This window comes from Lutjanus erythropterus, chromosome 4, assembly GCF_056507025.1.
Source record: "Lutjanus erythropterus isolate fLutEry1 chromosome 4, fLutEry1.hap2, whole genome shotgun sequence".
Classification (NCBI taxonomy): domain Eukaryota; kingdom Metazoa; phylum Chordata; class Actinopteri; order Lutjaniformes; family Lutjanidae; genus Lutjanus; species Lutjanus erythropterus.
The window spans coordinates 22508504-22529516 of NC_139320.1; the positions used below are offsets into that span (position 1 = coordinate 22508504).

The following is a 21013-nucleotide window of genomic DNA, read 5'->3' on the forward strand; positions in this document are numbered from 1 at the left end:
TTTCTTTTATTATTGCTGGTAATTGTTGTATTTTGCAACTTTCCATGAAGCAAAAATGGGTTTTTTTTCCAAGATATGAGGCACCATAGTGATCTTAAAATGTAGATAGAACTGCACTTGGATTGTCTTAACATAAGATATAATAATAATAATCCTAAAATCCAGATAAAATGAGACAACTACATAAACATACCAAAGTTTAGGGGGAAAAAATCTGAAAATTTTGTGAAAATAAAAAATTGTGTTAAAATGAAAATAAAATTAGCTATATTGTTGTTGTAAATCAATGTACCCTGCAACTTTCCATGATGCAAAATGCTGAAACTTTATGGAAAATCTGAATATAACAACACCTGAGCACCTATCTAGATAAAATGAGACAACTGTGTAAACATACCAAATTTGGAGGGGGAAAAACCCCAGAAAATTTGCTGAAAATAGAATATAAAAAGTTGTATTAAAATGCTTTGATTTGTGATTATAAAAATTTGATTAAACAAGAGACATTTGGCAAACAAAACCCTGAAATACCTGTTTATTATTGCTGTAAATTGTTTTCATGATGCAAAATGGTAACATTTTGTGAAAAAATCTGAAAAAATGTGGACAGAACAGCACCTGAAGATCTATCTAAATAAAATGATACAAAACTATGTAAACACACCTAATCCAGGGCACAAAAATCAGAAAATGTGGTAAAAAAAAATCTAAAAAGTTGTGTCAGGTCAAATCAAATTAAACAAGATTGAATATTTGTGCTTAAATATGCAAATTTTGTGAACAAAACCTTGAACCAAAGAACACTTTGCACATCTGTTTGATGAGATCGGTGCAGAGAAGAGGGAGTAGTGACCCAAAAGGTTGCAAAAAAAAACTCGCACGCACTCTGCCTGACTCACAATATTACATTTATGTGCGATGTTTCGGTACTAGACCTTCATCAGGCAGTGAAATATTACACGTTAGACAGTGTGCAGTAGTTTAATTACAACTTTTTGCAAACAAAACCCCTGAAATTTGGGATAAAACCTGATTTGTCTTCACTTCACTGCTTCCCTGATTGTCCACAATCTCTGCAGGTCAAGTCTCCGTGGTCGGAGTCAATGAGCCAGCTGATGAGGAAACTGGACCAGCTGAATCTGGACATAGAGGAGGCTCTGAGTGCGAGTTCCTCACCCTCCGACACACCCTGCACCACCCGCAAGAAACAGGTGAGCGTGTCCCGATCCCACATACCTTGATACAAACAGAATTAACTGAATGTCCTCTGGCCGCGTTATAAAGCAGCATGTGGACCGCAGCACTTGAACTCTCAGTAATGGTATGTGCCCTGTCACGGTCGGTACTGTACACATTCCTGCGAGGCGTACGCTGCATACTTGGTCATGCTTGTAAACTTCACTAAATCAATTCACTTTGCTCTGCGGAGAGAAAAATCCCAGTGGATTATTCAGACCCGTGAGCAACAGGTGCTCATCAGAGTTTTATGTCCCGCTCAGTTAAAAAAGTGTTCCACATTAGCTTTACGTTCAAACGTTGCTCTCTCAAATCAAACCCATAAACGGCGTCTGTGAGAGGAGATTCGGTGTGTTGATCTGCTGCGGCTCGTAACTGTGTGCGTGACCTCTGAGATAAAGTCTGTCTGCAACACTGTGGGCTTTGTCAGGCTGCCGTATAGAGCCAAGTCTGTTTTATGATGAAGGTCTGCAGCTCCTCAGAGGAGGCAAAAGTACAAACATGATTTACTCAAGTAGAAGTACAGATACATGTGTGGAAAAAGAGGCTGGTAAAAGTAAAAGTACTGAATTAACGTCTTTACTTAAGTAAAAGCGAAAAAGTACAGGCTCTGAAATGTACTCAAAAGTAAAAAGTCATCCTCTGAAGAACATTTACACCAGCTGTTTCTGTGCAAACCTAACTGAACCTCAACTCTCGTCTGCAGTTCAGTCTCGTTCCCTTGTCTTTTTCGTCTTGTAACATCTTTTTTGTGTCGACGTGTTACATCTTTTACTTTTTTGTCTTGTTATGTCTTTTACTCTGATTTTTCATCTTGTTAGTCTTTCATCTTGTTACACATTTAATGTTTTTCATCTTGTTACATCCTTTCACCTTGTTACACCGTTTTTATCTTATTATTATTTTTTGTCTTGTTGCATCCTTTCATCTTGTTAGTTTTTCATCTTGTTACTCCATTTTAAGTCATTACATCTTTTTTTGCCTTGATATGTCTTGTACATCTTTTTTTCTTCTTGCTACGTCTTTTATTTCTTGTTACTTGTTTTTGTCTTTTTAGATTTTTTACATCATTTTTGTCTTGTTATGTCTTTTACATTGTTCCTTGTCTTGTTACGCCTTTTCATCTTGTTACAACTTTTACATAGTTGTAAGTGTTGGTACGGCTTTTTCATCTTTTTAGTTTTTCACCTTGTTACATCTGTTTTGTCTTGATATGCCTTTTACATTGTTTTTTACCTTGCTGCAACTTTTCACTTTTTTTTACATCGTTTTACAAGTTATTGTTCCACCCTTTCCGGTTGAAATCTGTCTTCACGTTGTGAAGGCAGCATGCAGTGACACAACATCGATGTAATCAATAATTTCCCTCAGATTTATTGATTTTTAACCAGCCTGTTTTGAAAATTTAAGGAGTAGAAAGTACAGATATTTGTGGCAAAAGTAAAAAGTTACTTAGGTAAAGTACAGGTACCTGAAAATTCTGCTTACATACAGTAACAAAGTATTTGTACTTTGTTACTTCCCACCTCTGCAGCTCTCAGATGTGACAGTGCAGCGTACAGTTCTTCAGCGGGGTCAGGATGGTGTTGCAGGAACAGACAGCTATTGTGCTTTTGAGGTTACGACTGGGACCATACAACTCCGCTCCTTAAAAAGGGCTCCTCTCATGGTGGCATGTTTCATGAAATATCCCACTAGAGTTAGCATTCGGGAACAAAAGTGCTCTTTCGGGGTCCATATGTATGTACGGCACAGAGGAGCTATTGTATTGAAGGGAGTTTGTATGATTTGGTCCATTAAGAATGGTTGAGAGAGGCTCACATGCCTCCCAGGCATCTGCATAACCATCCCAGGCATTCACTATTACTTGCTTTAACTAATGACAGGCGACTGGGCAAGACAAGACATCTCTACTGGGACATTTGACAAGGTCATAATCTCCGTCCTCTCAAAAGAAGATCCACACATACAGGCTCCTTTGTGTACCTCTGTCAAGCTGAATTGAGAGTGGAGATTTCACTTCCCCGGCAGTTGACCTCAGCCTCTTGTTTTCTTTTCCCCTGGCCACCGTTGAGACCATCCTGTCCGAGCCTGTTCGGCCGCACTGACGCGGACCCGCAGTCCTGATTGTTGTTGTGATGTTGTTGCAGTGGGGCGCTGCTTCAAAGTCCATGCTGAATCAAACCCTGAACGATCTCCAAAGACCGGGCAGAGGGGAATGTCTGAGCCAGGACAGGTCGTCTTCTGCTCCTCGCTGCACCTCAATGGGAACAAGAGCGACGGCCAAGAAAACGGTAAGAGTAAAAACCTAGTCTAGACGTCCCACAGACTCAGTGAGAAATCAGACATGTACACTACAGGCGAACTACATACAGTACTGCTCTCATATTTAAGGATACAAGCTACTAAATTCCTTCAATTCTCCACAACTGGTTGCACATGTTTTGTTTTCTCAGCTCAAATCTGGATTTAGCCTTTTTGGGTGACTGCCATGACCTGCTTACTTCCTGTGCTGAACAGAGTGTTTCTCCCTGATAATTCAAAGATTTTGTGTGTTGGGATTTTTTTTTATCTGAAAATATAATAATAATGTGGAATTAATTTGGACTGGGTTGCACCAACGAAGATTGATTAAATCTAAGATTAGCTCGAATTCAGAGTTTAAAATGAGAAAATCCAGATTTAAAATTAAACAAAACTCCATTGCACAAGTAACTAATCTCGGTTTAGTAGATCCAACTTTGTTGATGTAAAAACTGAAATGAAATAGATTTTAATCAAATCAAGACACTAATTTACTTAAATTAAATATTAACGAAATTAAAGTGCTGTGAGGACCTAGGAAGCATTAAATGGGGGAAACTGTTTGCTAACTAGCTAAAACATTAACAAGATGTTGCATTGTTGGCTAAAAGGTTAACAGAACATTGCACTGTTTGCTAGCTAGCTAAAACAAAGTTAGCAAAACATAACAGTGTTTACTAGCTAGCAAAAGTTACATTGTTTACTAGGTAGCTATAAAGTTAGCAAAACATTATAGTGTTTGCTAACTAGCTAAAGATTTAACAAGATGTTATATTGTTTGGTAGCTGGCTAAAAGGTTAACAAACATTATATTATTTGCTAACCACGATAACATTAACATTAAACGTGAGATTTATTTGTTTAATGTTTATGTAAGGACAAGTATGTAGCATAAATCGATGCAACACACGATAGCATTTATAGCCTAAGCTAATTTGCGATGCCCATCCCTAGCTGGGCCTTTATTATACAAAAGACTCAGCAACATTATTTGTTAGTTGGCTAAACGATTAACAAGTTTATTGTTTGCTGGCTAGCAAATTTTTCAACTTACGGTTAAGTTTTGGTGCAACATAAGTAAATTTAATCTAGGTTTAGAGTAAAAGCTAAACTAATGTTTTAAAGAAAGGTTTAAATTTAATTTTCTTATTTTTAAGCCAGTTTTAAAGTTTGGTGCAACATAATTTAAAACAAAAACATGATTAAGGGGTTAAAAGAATAAACTTAATAAACTTGTTGCTGCAAACTACCCTTAGTCTTTGTTTAAGCCATGCAGGTTTATATTCCTGAAAAGTACATCCAGATACAATCTAGAAGTTCTAGTTTTGTTTATAGCTTGTTTAGCAGTTTTATACATATATATATATATATATATATAGTAAAACTAAAAAAACACAATTACTGCAAGGGAAGAGGAATGATTTCTCTTCTTCAAAAATATTTTCATAAGCTTTCTCATCAGTTTCCTATGTGAATAATATCACACTCACCATGTGAAACCTACATAATCACATATGTGACCTCTATGTCATGATCACTGTGTTGACATAAGCCAAAAAAAATCACAACTAACGCTGCAGAAGTGGACATTTCTTTAGATAAATCCATCACCAGTCAGCTGAAATCCTGACGTTCCCTCCTGTGCAGCTGCTCTTTCCTCTACATCTGTAAATATTTGAGGTTTGCGTTGAGAATAAGGTCAGCTTAGGCATTCTCAAACAAGCAGGACTCACTTCTGCTGGACAAAGTATATAAATGTCACTATTCAGCAGCCCTAAAGGAAACAGACAACTGAGAATGCAGGGCGGGTTTAAATTCACAGCCTTTCAGTTTGTGCTTTGTGCGCTCCTGATGGCTCTGCTGCAGCGTGATGGCAAACAACCTGCCTGTAAGAGCAAACTGAAGCCCTCCGCTCAGAGTCTCCAACACTTTGGCACCACATTGCCTTGTGATATTAGAGTTTATTTTGTAGACTGCGTGGAGAGAAAGCGGTCGGACAGTGGAATTTAAAGAAAGATTATTTTGTCTGCGAGTTCTTCAAATGAAGTTTAGTTCTCAGAGGTGCTGCCACCTGTCTTTTTTGTGGAGCCCATAACTAGCTCTTGAAAATGACATCAGCGAGGGTAAAACTTGGCTTTGGGACAGCTGGGAATGTTCACATATGTTAAAGACAAGAGTATTTTGGCTGCAGTGTAACCTTGAGCAGAGTGAGATCACATGTTGTTGAGCGGCAACATGTTTTAGGCTGTTTGATGATTAAATGAATGGTACAGACACGGCTATTGTTGATATTCCTGAAAGAGTTGATGTAATGTTTCTTTAGTGGAGCAAAGTTCTGTCTGAGGATAGTAGGACAGTAAAACAGGATTTTATCGCCTTAAAAAAAGATTAGATTTAAAGGAATAATTTGACATTTGGGAAATAAGCTTTTTCACCTTTTGGCAAACAGTAATGAGAAGACTGACTACAACTCTCATGTTTGTACTGTCAGTATTAGGTTACAGCTGGTAGTCAGTTAGCTTACCTTATGCCAAGTTAGCATTACAGGTTTAAAGACATTGGTCCAAGAAGCTAACTTGCAGATTCAGATTGCTGACAGTCATTTAACAGTTGTGTTGGCTAACAGTAGCTAACGGTAGCGTTCATTCATAGTAGCTGTTGGTAGCTAGCTAGTTAGCTAACTTGTCATTCTGTATGGCTGCTCTTTTATTGCTTTTATGCAGTCAATGCTGGCTACAGCTTAGACTATGTCTGTTCACACACTCTTTTCTTTTTTCTCCCAACCCCAGCTTTCCAAAAACTTAAACTTTAGGAGAACCGTTAAGCTGTCCTGACTTGTACTTTCCCATCTGTAGCAGCTGCCTAGCCAACTTACTAATGAGCTGATGGTTCGTTAACAGTAGCTAACAGTAGTGTTTGCCAACAGTGGCTAACAGTAGTGTTTTCTAGCAGTAGCTAACCGTAGTGTTTGCCAAAAGTGGCTAACAGTAGTGTTTTCTAGCAGTAGCTAACCGTAGTGTTTGCTAACAATAACTAGCAGTGGTGTTAACTAACAGTAGCTGATGGAAGTAAGGGTTCTCTAACAGTAGCTACTGATAGAGTTAGTTGACACTAGCTAAGGGTAGTGTTCACTGACAGTAGCTATCGGTAGTTAGCTAGTTAGCTAACTTGTTATTCTGTATGGTTTCTTTTTTATTACTTTAACATAATGGATGTTGGCTACAGCTTAGACTGTTTCTGCTGTCGTCACTGTGTTCACTAATGGTCGCTAACAGTAGCTTGGTAGAGTTAGCTGGCAGTGGCTAACTGTAGTGTTTGTTAAGAGAAGCCAATGCATGTGTTTACTAACAGTACCAATATTGTTCGCTAACAGTCACTAACGATAGTTTTAGCTAGCTGACTTTTAGAACACCATTATACATTTCTGAAAAAGACCATCTTTGGATTTATACATATATTACAAACACATCTAACTCATGTCTCTTGAAGTTAAGCGTCGACCTCTGTTACTGGTCAGTCACGTATTGTGCAAACCACGACTTCAAGATTCCTGATTACAAGACAGACTTTGAAGGTCCTGTGGTGTGACCAAGCCATTAGCATAAAACCCTAGCACTCCACCATTCCCCAAAATGTCAAATTATCCCTCTAAGTTTGTCCTCTGTATTAATGTGACCTTGCAAAGTTTCCAACAACAGATGAGATGATATCTTAGCAGCAGCGTTGCACATGTTGCAGAGAGATGTTTCCTCGTCGGTCCCTCTGAGTCTTACATAAGATCTCTAGAGTCTGACAGCAGGGAGTCAGAACAGGGACCGAATCACAGCCTAAGAGCAAACAGACTCAATGTGTGATCCAATACGCTCCGCTTTAACACGACAGTTACAGTTTTACTGAGAGATGTTTTATGGAAGTATCTGGTAAAAGTTTCGGGCAGCCTTTGACTCCCCCTGCCTCTGTATGATCTCTGAAAACTGGAATGCACCCCATATCTGCCTCAATCTGCTGCACATCACGCAGGCTGAGATAATCTGAGCTGGAATGTGTCGGCTATTGACGAGGATTTTGTCTGGTTGGAGCGAGAGAGATATATATTATGTTTTTGTTTATCCTTCATATCATTACTTACACAATGACTGTAAGAAGATGGTATGTACCTTTTGTCAACAGACTTCATAACAGCAACTGACCTAAAATTAACTTCCAATAGCAAACAGAAAAATAAAGAATTTCCAAGTTTTTAACTACCAATTTATTTTCTGACTCTTTTTTGTCCAATATTAGACAGGGGTTGACACGAGGCAACAGCTCAGTCTGAAGCTAAAAAAAAGGGTTTGTTTACATTAGTAACGTATCTAAACAACAGTAAACAAATAAACAACATGTGTAATTATGATAAGTCTAGAAAAACAAAAACGCTAAGTTATGGTGGCATATTTGTCAGAAAAACAGATCAATTATTATCGTATTATCGTTATTAATATGAAAAGGATTAAATGTTTTTAAATTGTTTTGATGTAAAAATTTATCACATTAAAATATACAGTGTGATAACTTCTATTTTAATAATGTTAGTTTTCACTTTATACCATTTTATGTATATCACGTTATAACATAAAACTTCACAGTATAACAAGATAAATAGTATACTGTATCTTGTCATCTTTCATTTAAGGTAGTTTAAAAGTTGCTTAAAAACAGTGTATTTATCTGTTCCATGAGGTGCAAAGTTTTTTTGGGATCTGTTTAGAACTATTGATTAATCAAATTGTAACCTGATAGGAAATCTTTGTTTTCTGTCTTTATTAAATCTTTATTTTTACTATAAAATACATTGAGGTAGAGACTTAATTCACAACTTAGCTGAGTAAAAGTAAATAAAAATTCTGACACACAAAGAAACACCAATAAGAAACTAAAACAAAAGTGGTGACAGAAAGTAAAAGTGGCTACAGGCCACAATAAAAGCTTAACAATATATAAAAACAGTAATTAATCAATTAAACATCTGGAAGTGAAATATGATACAGTTAAAGATTTAACTTAACTAAATGTATTGTTATAAGGTCAGACTTCTAATTTATTGATTTAGATAAACTTTTTAAGATGCAAGCATTATTTTGATGAGTTTTGTCAACAGAATAATGTCATCAATTACATATAATAACAATAATTAATTAAAAACTTTTGGCTAAATGTTTTGTCTGATTTCCCTATGGATAAAATCTCATTGTCAATTTAACATCTCAGAGTTTTGATGATTAAAAAGTCTCTTTTTTTGCCACATTATCCAAGTTGGACTCAACAGTCTAAGTCTCAGCAGTTAGTTATTAATTAACTGAAAAAGTGATTTATGTCATATTTGTATTAATGTTTGTATGTTGACCTTGCTGTTGAGCTCACAGTCTGGTTGAGTCCAGCTGTAAACTGTGTTACTGCGTTCTGTTATTGTTGGACGGAGACGTATTTGGGTTGAAGATTCCTGCTTTTAATTGGTGTTGACAGAGACGGACAGAACAGAGGACGCGCTGCCCTGTCATTGGGACCGAGCGGTCCTGTAACCGCCCTGTTGACTCTCAGGCAGGGTGTCATTTGTGCAGGGACAGCAGCGATCATTCACCCACACAGACCTGTCACTCCTTATAAACATCCTTGTTGGTGTAAGCAAAGGGAACAACAGGCCTGAGAGGACTTTGTGCTGCTGCTGTGTGGACAATGTCACTTCTCCTGACCTGCAACCTTTGACATGTGTCCACCATCTGACTGAGCTGAACTGAACTGAACTGAACTGAACTGAACTGAACTGGGGCGATGTGTGTTTAATGTGGGTCAGCGCTGAGATGTGCCAGGATGAAATACTTTCTGTTGGCTGGTGAAACAGACGCAGAGTGATGTGTTCACGTCTTTGAAGCCTCGTCAAACCGGCACATCTCCGCTGGGGCTCAGCATCTGGTTTTTGGAGTGCTAATTTTCACAAGTTAATTTCTGAAACTGGGTCTAAAGCAGTTCCTCTGAGACTAATTTATCAGGTCCATCGCATTTACAGAAGACAATCCTGTCCCACTCTCTTCACGTACACTCAACAAAAATATAAACCCAACACGTCTTTTTGCTCCCGATTTTCACGAGTTAAAATAATAAAACTAAAATGTCTTCTGTGCACACAAAAGGTTTATTTTTCTCCAATTTGGCCCACAAATTTGTTATAATCCATGTTAATGACAGTGTGATCATTGTCATGGACTGGTCACAATAAAAGTCTAAAATTCAATTTAATCTTGAAAAAAGGCATTTATTAGACACTGAACTACGGCAATTTCACACGCTATAAATACCAGATGGCCCTTCTTAAGCCACACCCCTTTTGAAATCTTGGTTAACTGTCTGTACTTAGATATGCTATGCGCTACCTCGTCTGTGTGGAAAAAAAGAAAAACTAAACCACTGCACTGCCATGTGTGATAGTTAATGTCAGCAAAACACTACCTAGCTCGGTAGTTAGTAGACATCAGTTATTAGCTAGCTAGTAATGTAGTGTTTTATTCTGTAGCAAAATGCAAGTTAACTAGGTAGCTAATATTCATAAAGTATTAGCTAGGTTGTTGCATATTATAGCTAATGTTAGCAAAACACTACCTAGCTCGGCAGTGAATTAACATCAATTATTAGCTAGCTAGTAATGCAGTGTTTTGTTCTGTAGCAAGCCTGGCTTTTTCAACAGGACTTTATTACAAACTAAGGTTTCACTACAGCAGATATTCATATTTAAGTATTAGTAACAATCTTACTGTTATTCTCACTGTAACTTTTTCAAAATTAGCAAAGATTTTCCCGCTGAAACCCTGCAAGTCACTTTATGAAGGCAGCCGTGTTGGATTTTTTTAGACTCAGAGGCCGGCTGCTGCCTGCAGTGCACTGATAATCCACCAGAGGGCAGAAGACATGACTCAGATCACATAAAACAGGATTATCAGGAAGGTATTGATCATAATGATGTTGAAGAAGTCTCAGAAACTCGTTGTAGCATTATAGGGTTAACTTAACAAATCAGTCTGACAAAAGAGATGAACAACAATTAAATACATTTAATAATCAGCATTTATAGACTGCAGACGTTCAAACTCCACACAGGAAAGGCTGAGAGCACAAAGCCAATCTTTAATTTGTCTTCCTGTGGACTCCCTGCTACCCCTCGTCCCTTTAAAAAAGGGGAGACCTGAGAGACTTCATGAGGACGCAACATGATGTGGTGGATCACAGAATCCACCGCAGTCAGTTTGAGTCAAGTACTGGTTATTGTAGTTGGTTTAAAGTCACATTTAGTCTTTTTGTTTTGCTTTAGTCATAACTAACGCAGCCATAAATTATCTTTTAGGAAAACCAGTTTTGATTGTAAGTTTATGATCACCAACTCTACGTTTTGTTATGGTTTGTCTTTTTACTGGTTGTTTGATTTGGGATGAATCTTGCACTTGTTGAAATTCTCTGTCGGGTGAATAAGAGCATTGTAGTCCATTTATCAATTGAATTTCTGTTTTCCACTGATTGAAATATTTTAGTTTATTATCTTTGTCTATTTGTTTTGCAATTTTTTACAATTACTTTCAGTAATTTGTGTTGAAAAATGGGAGCAAAAACAAGAATGTTGCGTTTATATTTTTGCAGAGTATATTATGATTTTGTAAGCACAAAGATAATGATGTTTCTGAACATTAAACGCAGCCTTTGAACACTTTTACAGAAGTGTTTAGATACGTGGTGGAATTCTGCCAGACTGTGCCAAATCTCTCAGTCAATAATGAGCGAAACATCAGTGGCTGCACCTCATAGTTTTCACAGGCCTCGCTCCCCTCATCTATGTGTAAACAGAGGTAAAAGTACATACATGACTGTATGAGTCATACTTTTATGACCTGCTTTTCTATTTTCTTGTCTCTCTGTTGAGTAAGAGTCAGAGAGTTTTGGATCTTGTGTCCATAAATAACCGAGTGTTTGAGCCTGATAACCCTGCAGCCACATTGGACGCCCCTGGTGGTTCAGGGCAGAAAGCTGCCAGACATTTCTTGGCTGTGACTCTCTGTTTGCTTTAAATCTTCCTCTTCATCTGAATAAATCAAAAAACGTGGCTGCCAGGTGCCCGCTGTCCTCTGACCTCGTTTGCCGTGTGGCCTCAAAGTGTCAGAAACCATGTAACGAAGACAGATAGCGCTCAGACAAAAACCACCTGTCCTGTTTTAATCCAGCCGCTCAGGTCTTTTCTGTTGTCACAGCAAAGTGGCAACCATATAGGTCGTTCAGCCCGCCAAGTGCTTCTTCTTTACACTGCGTGCATTTCTGTTGCCATGACAATGCCGGAGGGCCGCGGCCCTCATGAAACATTCGGTACACGATGAACTTATTGTGTCTAGTACAACGTAACAATAAAAAACCTCTGTTGATGGAAGTTTGAATCTGCACCACGTGGGCTGATGGCCAGCTGACCGTCAGGACGGAGGATCAACACTGTTGCAAACAGGCATTCTGGGAGTTTTTGTCTCTGCCAGGGGAGAAATGTGGAAACAGGGTGAGCAAACAAGAGCGTAAATCAGACCAGTGGGGCACAGAGGGGAAACGGAGGACAGAGTTTGGCAAGAGAGGAGAAGAAACTCTGACTGGACCAGATCAGGAGACACTTTCACCTCATTTACACCCAGGATTAAAATGTGATCTGGACAATAATTGATCCTATCTTAACAGCTAGTATTGTTAATGTGTTTTTATTATCTTGATTAAGATCAGATCTCTTTCCTCCAGAGCAAAAGTTGCATGTGAGTCATTTGTGACGTGGCAGAAAGTTTACAAAAGCATGCATCCAAACACGATAATCAGTCCCTCCAAGAAGCTGCTATGTTGGAACTGCAACACAAATTTCTATCAACCTGCACAAATTCTGTGCAACTTTGCAATTTTTTCAAAACCCTGCAACTTTTCCACAAATTTGACCAATCATTGTTGTGCTGATGCAAACATCCTACATGTTCGTCTCAATGAACCAACTCAGTGTTTTGTTTTGTTATTCACTACTTTTTTGCATCTGTATTTTTTATTTACCTCCCAGGTGCAACAGAAATAAAGCATTTTCTTTTTTATTTTTGTTAAAAATGTAGTTTTTGTTATTCTGAGCCTTTTTTGTGAGGTTACTGAGAGCACTCAGAATAGAGTGTGGTTTTGTTCTCTCTGGAACAAGTTGTCCTTTGATTTTAATGAATCATTCAAAAAAAATCGCACCTTTCTTTTGCAATTTTCATGTTTTTCATGTTTTTTTTAGAGAAGCCGCTGTGAAATCGGGCATTTTAGGCCTCAACAATCCCCAAAACCGCCCGCGAAATCCTGGAGAGACTGGATAATAACTGCTCGGTGCTGGATGGAAGTATATATTAAAGAAAAAGAAAAATAGAGACTTCACTCTGGGTAATGCCTCATTGAAAATTAAATATACTGCCATGTGACATCTAGGGCACTTAACAGCCCCTCATGGATTTTGTGGGCTTTTTTGGGGGATTCTTACCACCTGATTTCATAGCAGCTTTTCTAAAAAAAATGTGATGTACTGTATGTTGCAATGTTTTAGTTATTTTTTGCAATGAACCTTGCAAGGCATCTGAATTTACAAGATCACACAAGAATCTATTTTGCCAGGCTCCAAGTTATCCGTTCATGTCCGTGCCAGAGGTGGTACGATCCAATCAGCGTCCACGGAGAGACTGCTGGCAGCTGCGGTCGTGATTTTAGGTGTGACAACAGCGAGAAGCGTCCATAGAAACGACTCGTCTCAAACGAACAATTGTCGCTCTTGAAGTGGCAAAATTAAGAAAAAATAAAAGAATACAAAGAAATAAATAATATGACATTGATTTGCCTCATTGAGATGTACATGTATCATGTTTGTGCAGGAAACTGCTGTGATTGGTGGAACACAGGAACGTACAAGAATTGGTCAGATTCACAGGGAGGTTGCAGCGATTGAGCAAAGTTGCAAGATTGTGCAGAATTCAGAGAGTTTGATTGAATTTGCGTTAATTATTGTGATCGCAACTTCGTGGAGGGACTGGTTAATGAAGGGCTTGTGCTTAAAATGTCACACGTTTGTATTTTGGTCATTGTTCACGGGAGTATTGTTGAGTTTGCAGACTCTATTCTTCCTTCTAGCTTTCTCTGTTGGTTTCCTAGTTTGAAGTGGGAGCAAATCAGCCCCAGACTCCTTTAAAAATCACTGAGTTTTGACCCTAGTAGGTGGCATTTTGAGACACCTTCAAGCCATGAAATACAGATTTATATAAGGCGCCTCTTGGTCTTTCTGTTGGTCACAATACAGGTGCTCTTTGGATACTTCAGGTATTTTTGTGGTTATTCTACAGGTGAAGGACTCATTGCATGGGTCAAACAGTCTCAGTGAAAAATCAAAAATGAGGCACACACCTCTAAGGTTGTATAGAATTAAAATGTCTTTATTTTACATGACAAAAAGAGTTAAAAATGACAAACTCGTATTGACCAACACCCATGCAATGAGCCGCTCACCTGAAGAATAACCAGCATTGATATGTTTCATCATAACACAGTAATATAATTTACTTTACAGCTCAAAAAAACAAGCTTACGTGTGCGGAACCTCTTTTGCCATTATAATCAAGAACCTGTATCGCCCGCTGTTTTAAAGGAGAAGATTATTCGAGGGAAATATGCATCATCTTCTTTCTCCAGTTCCTTACAACACCACTCTTCCAATAAAAACAAGGTAACAACATTCCTGGGAACAGTACATGGCTCAGTAAAATCTCCTTTAATCTTTAGCGAAAGGTTTCTTCACACCCCTGCCACCACCTTTTCACTCTCCTGCCCTCTGGACGGCGCTGTAGGTGCGTCAGGGCTCGCACTGCCAGACTGAGGAACAGCTTCTGTACCCAGAGCAAAAAATCTCCCACATCAATCTGTCCAAACACCACAGACTGAGGACTAGATTGTACTTTTAAATACTGTCAAGTACCTGCACTACTGCACTGAAATGTGTGCACTCTAGTCACAATATGCTCTCTAGCTACTCAGTGTCACATCTAGAGACATGATGCACACAGTGTCTGCCTATTTATAACTCTTACCTTACATTTGAATTTGATTTTTATTTTATATTAATATTTATTCCTTATATGTAGTTTTGGTAGTGCACCCTCAGTTTCGTTGTAAAATGACAATAAAGGTGTTTATAAAATTCCTATGTGCTGTTTCCTGTTTTTTGTTTTTTTATTTCCTGATTCATCAGCATCAGACTGACAATGTATAAGTGGGGGATAACAGGCTGATGAGCAGCACAGCAGCCTCTGAGTTAACAAAAAATCATGCCACCATGTCTGCTGTGGATGCTTTTTATTGACTTTGTCACTGCAGCAGTGATTACACTGTATAGGAATGCAGGGAGACGTCCTCTGTCCCTGAATTCAGGGAAGTGAGTCTGTGTCTCTGACAGCCAAATCACATGAAATGATTATCTTAGCTTTCAGAGTGAAGCTGCATTCAAGTAAAATCTCAGTTTAATGGTCTTTGCTAACATCTCTCCTCCATGGTTTCAGTGATGAGTTGCCTCCTCTTGAAATTAACTGATATACAGGAACTTAATGTGCTGCAGTTGTTGATCTTTTGTTATTTCTTTTGTCTTGTAGATGTTCAATAAGACAACCAACGCAGCAGGAGCAGGTAAGAGATTATTGATGTTTTTCCTCTGTGAGAAGTTAACGCTCTCAGCTCACATAAGAATGAAACAGCTTTTTATTTATTTTTGTGCAGATTTCACCTTCCACAAACTTGTGGAAATATGTTTGTCTTTCTTTCCGTCTTGAGCTGAGTGATGAACATGCAGGGTGTTTCTCTTCCTTTCTGCTGCTCAGTGCATGCTGGGATAGCAATGACTCTAACAAGTCTGAGCAGGGAGAGAAAACAAATCAATAAATGTGATGACAGTACTGACTTAATGCCTGGATATTAGAAAGCTCAATAAATACTGAGCACACTTTGCCTGCATAGTTATGTTATAGTACATTGAATTGCATCCACTGGAACTGGACAGGAAGGTCCATGCAGTGCTCTGATTTCAGTTCCTCTCTTATTTCTGTTTATATCATTTTATTAGGATCCTTAGCTGCAGCAAATGCTGCTGCTGTTCTTCACACGTGTCACACGTGCATACAATTATACAATAACACATAACAATACATATATTACAACAAAAATAACATAGCAAAAGAAAATGCACAGCACAGATGGTGCTGTTATTCAAATAATGTATGTTATGGAAATGTCCTTACAGTCGACATTAAACTTAATGTTTCAAAACATACATTTCTTAATCTCATGTCCATATTTGAATTAGCCTTTTTATATATTACATTATATTTTATATATTATACTATAAACCTTATTATAAATTATATTACATATTGTGATATAATCATACTATATACAATATTAACACCAATAATAACTATAATAATAACAATAAAATGCTGAGAACTAGACCTCCCTGTATATCTCATAACATTTGTTCACTCTGCAGTTAAATTAGGAATGAAACAAGAAAATGAGCCTTAATGCTGAAACGTACAATTTATACATGTATATAATAATAATAACTCAGTATTTACATTAATTGTATAGCATAGTTCCTGCAAGAAATACATACATTTTCACATTAAAAAAAAGATATCGGATGAACATAAAGAACACTGATAAAATGCCAAAATTATTGAAAATTTTTCTTTTCCACATGGCTGAGTCTAAGAATTCTCTGGACTCTTGACAGAAGATCCGATGTCAGGTTATATTTTGGATTAACCAACCATCAACCAAACTCTATGGGCAAAATTAGCAATTTTACCTCACAGAACATGGGAGCTGCGGGTCTGCTGCTGCCTCATTATGTTTGTATGTTTGTGTTATTGTGTGACTTTGGTGTCTTAAAAGGTTAGTTTGAACTCACTGAAGTCACAGAATAAGACAAACTATGTAACTGGTCAAGGCAGCGGTAGACCAGCAGCTCCTTTGTTCTCAATGGTAAAATTATTGATTTTGTCTATGGAGTTTGGTTGGTTTGGAAGGAGCGATATTTGGCTTGTTAACGGCAGTTTCCCATTGGAAAATGCTGTCTGATGTAGTAAAGCAGCAGGCAGGGGTTCTGACTATTGATAAATACCTCATACAACCCCTCATTAAATAATCTAAACTATCCCTTTAAAGTTTAATCTTTCAGTTCAGTCTCTGTCTGCAGTCAGAACTGTAACTGAATCAGTTCCTCGCTGCTGTCTGGCACATCAGGAAACCTCTCCCTGCCAGTTGATTGTGCTCTGTGTCCCGTCTGCGTGGTGGCATCGCTCAGCACTCAGACAATGTTAATGAGACTGACAGCCACAGGTGTCCGCTCGCTGCCCGCCCAGCCGCCGTCTCGAGAATGTCCAAGCAGCGCTCCGTCTCTTTATTTTAAAGGCCTTCTATATATTGGTCACTTGGCGGGATGCAGTTAAAATTAGGCAGCGTGCCAGATCATTGTTTCTGTTCTGCTGAGGGGAAATATTTGGCCTGGTGTGATGTGGCCCTCGGGGGGCAGCTGCGGGATTTGGGCAGATGCCATTTTAGGCTCAGGTTGCACTCTCACATGACCTCTGCTGTGCAGGACGGCAGAGCACAAGTGGACGTTACAGTCTGGAAAAAATTCCACGTCACTTTTATGCAGCAGTTAACTGATGTGTGGTCTGATGGAGAGCGAGAGAGATACGAGCTGTGACTGTTCACTGGTCAGTCACACACTCTGAGAAACACAGGTTCTAATGAGAACCATACAGGGTTCTTCAGCTTGTCCCCAGAACCCAACATAAAGGGTTATACCTAGAACCATCTGTGAAAGATTTCACTCAGAACCTATTATGAGATGTTCTACAGAGAGACCTTCTATGGTGTAATGGTTCCATCCAAAATACTATCTCAGGGTTCTGTCCAAAACTTTGCCATCTAACAAGCTAACAGAACCAATTCAAGGGGTTCTATGAAGAACGCTACATAAACTCCGAGGGTATTGTCTATGGTTCACCCAGGTGGATCTACTGAGAATCCTTTTGTATATTACAAGGGTTTAATGTAGAACTCACACAGGAGGTTCTACCAAGAACTCTATACATATTTCAAAGGCGTATCTAGAACCTACCCAGGAGGTTCTACCAAGAACCTTTTTTCATGTTGCAAGGGTTTCATCAAGAACCCATCCAGGGGATCCTTCTGAGAATACTATATATATTCCAAGGGTTTCATCTAGAACCTCCCCAGGGGGGTTCTACCCAGAACCCTAAATATAATCCCAGGATTTTATCTAGAAGGGGTTTTAATGAGAACCTTTTAATATTCCATAACTTTTATCTAGAACCCACTGAGGACACTCTACTGAGAACCCTATATATTATCACTTTTATCTAGAACCTACACAGGGGGTTCTACTGAGAAACTTATGTATACTCTAAGGCTTTTATCTGGAACCCACCAATGAGGTTTTAATGAGAACCTTTTTATATTCCAAGGGTTTTATCTAGAACCCACTCAGAGGGTTCTATTTAAAACCATTTCATATTCCAAGAGATTTATCTAGAACCTACTCAGCGTTTCACAGAGAACCCTTTTATATTCCTTGAGTTTTATCTAGAACCCACCCAGGGTTTCTACAGAGAACCTTTTTATATTATGGTACAACAAACTGTTGATGACAGAGTTAAGGATCCCAACAATCTTTGGAGAACCCTTTCTTCCAAAGAGGGTAAATGGTTCTGAGTAGAACCTCAGCCCTTCAGGAAGAACCCTTCTCTCTCAGAGTGTAACTGTAACTCTTGGAACGTGAGTATGAGACCACCATGAAGAACATGAACCTGTTTGTCAACACGGCTCTGAGGTTCTCTTCAGAGACATTTGTCATAAAATTCTTCTGTGTGTTCCGTCTCAGGTTCTCTCTGTTCGGTTCCGTTATCTTGGCTGAAATAAACAATGTCACTGTCGGCTGCATTCAGACACCAGTTAAATAAAAATCAACATGTGGTTTCAGTTTGAATCAAATGATAAAATAACCTTTAAAATGATGATGTTATAAAAAAAAGGACAGAGCTGGCGCGGAGTCAGACACATTAGGTGCGATATTCCCTGTTTGTGTTTTACAGCTGGGCTGAGGAGACCTCTTTTATGACTCGGATACGATGTGGCCAGATGGTTCTCAGTATCGACCATAACAACACTGTCCACCTCATTAAAATGACATTGTCCAGGAGAGGAAAGCACATTCTTCGGGTCCGGGTCCAAAATAGCAGAGCAGCAGTGAGAAAACGCTCGGTATTCAGAGCTATAAATGAGCAGTGTCTTTTTATTGCTCTCAGATGCACACGGTCTGCACATTCAGCACGTCTGCAAGTACACACACACACACACACACACCATTCTCATCGATAGCTGCCTGGAGACAAAACAATCTGCTGCACAATGGCAATTATATCATGATTAAATCCATTTAAAATCTTATATCTGTGTGACCAGAAACACGTGTTTTACAATCTCCCCAAAAGTGATGAGTTTTTATGCAATTCTGCACCTGAAAATATGTGTGTTTGTACGATTGCACTTCCATCTACTGAAAACAATTCTGTATCAGAATCAGCTTTATTTGAAAAGTATGTGTACACATACAAGGAATTTGATTCCAGTTTTTCCACTGCTCTCAGCGTAACAGCTACGAACAAGAACAACAAAGCTGAACAAATAAAGGCGAAGAGTAGACAGGACTGTTATGTCCACAATAAGTATGTGTACTTATATTTATACATGTATAAATATACATAAGAATCACTGGTGGCTAACAACACCATGAATTAAAAACTGACATATACAGGTCAAGTAAGTTGTAAACATTACAAGTTGGACATATCTGTATACATGCATACAGTGTGCAGGACGGTGACAGTGGACAGTTTTATATGCACTTTGCATTATTGTTTGTGTATCATGTTATTGTCAAATGCTGTAGTTAAGAGGTTATGTAGTGTTTCCCACGCTGCATAACACTTGAATCCTACTAGCGAGACTTCTGTGAATGTTGATTATTCATACACAGAGGTGATCAGATCAAATATTTAAGATCTGTAGACACACAAGTTAAGTGATGCACTGAAGCAGAAAAATGTATTTTAGCTTCTTAAAAAAGGGTCCACCTAAAAAAAAATCAATATTAGTTCATAACCCAGATTTCAAAAAAGTTACCACTTTACCGGTTTGCCACTGTGTTACATCACCTTTTCTTTCATCATCACACAGTGAACTCTGAGGACACTAGCTGTTGAAGTTTTGAAAGAAAAGTTCTTTCTCATTCTTGCTTGATACACGACTTCAGGTGCTCAACAGTCCGGGGTCTCTGTTGTCGTATTTTGTTCTTCGTAATGCGCCATAATGCATCGTTTACTACAAAGCCATGCTGTTGGAGCACATGCAGACTGAGTGTCCTGGAACAGGGAACATGCCGACTGCCATCCACTGTAGGTAATATACTGACCATGGATAAGTGCTTCATTCAGCCCCACTTCAAAAAATCTGAACTATCCCTTTAGGGGGAACATGAACGAACTGGTGTTTTGTTTTTTTAACTCTTGTTGGTTTACATTTCACTCATCTCTGTGGTGCTTTTAAAAGCCTTGAATTGTGTCAAACGATGTCCTGCTTGTTTATCATCATCAGCACTGATGATAATAAGCGAAGCGGCGCATCATGTCAGACAGAGATGGTGAACAGAGATTTCAAAAATAGTTCAGGGGATTTCAGAACTCTCCCTACTTGTTTTTATTTATTGAAGAACATGTAAAGCATTTATGGAAAAAACACTCGACCTTTCAGCCCTCTTGACTTGTTGTTTTGTTTTTCCTGAGGCACAAAACAAAACCCAGAGCTCTGCCTAAAACCGCATATGGATCTGCTCAGAGAACATTTGGTCTATGAAGAGAAAAAAAAAAAAAGAAGCTTAATCCTCCCTCTCAGATGTTTATTTTCTGAAGGCATTACTCAACGTTTATAGAGCATTTTTCAAATCTTGAGTAGATGATGGGCCAAAAGTGGCTTATTCCCTCTCACACGGCGTAATTTGTATGGAAATCTATTCCCTACAGTCTCTTTAATTGCAGTGTGGAAATTAATGTCTTCCTCTGGTGAGAGGAGGCAGCTACGTTCATCCTCAAAACCCCACTGCCTTAACTGACATTAATCACAGAATTAATGAATCCACAGTGACACTGTGGCCTGAGAGCGCCACATCCAGCCAGGTTCCTGTCAGAGATACAGAACAGATAAAGAGCATGAAGCTGTATTCATTTGTCTGCGCTGAAACGTGTTTAATAGTGAGCAGACAAAAGATTTTGTAATGGGTGTGGATTTT

At 38.6% G+C, this 21013-nt stretch overlaps 1 protein-coding gene across 1 annotated transcript in view; it reads left to right on the forward strand.

Moving 5' to 3' along the window:
• The first annotated feature begins 1070 nt into the window (after positions 1-1070).
• The window catches only part of stard13b (StAR related lipid transfer domain containing 13b), a 103101-nt gene continuing 83158 nt past the window's right edge, over positions 1071-21013 (forward strand). The window contains exons 1-3 of the mRNA XM_084717357.1: positions 1071-1211; positions 3387-3530; positions 15237-15270. Of these exons, the coding sequence (XP_084573483.1) occupies positions 1104-1211; positions 3387-3530; positions 15237-15270 (286 nt within the window). The 5' untranslated portion in view covers positions 1071-1103. The remainder of the gene's footprint in view (positions 1212-3386; positions 3531-15236; positions 15271-21013) is intronic.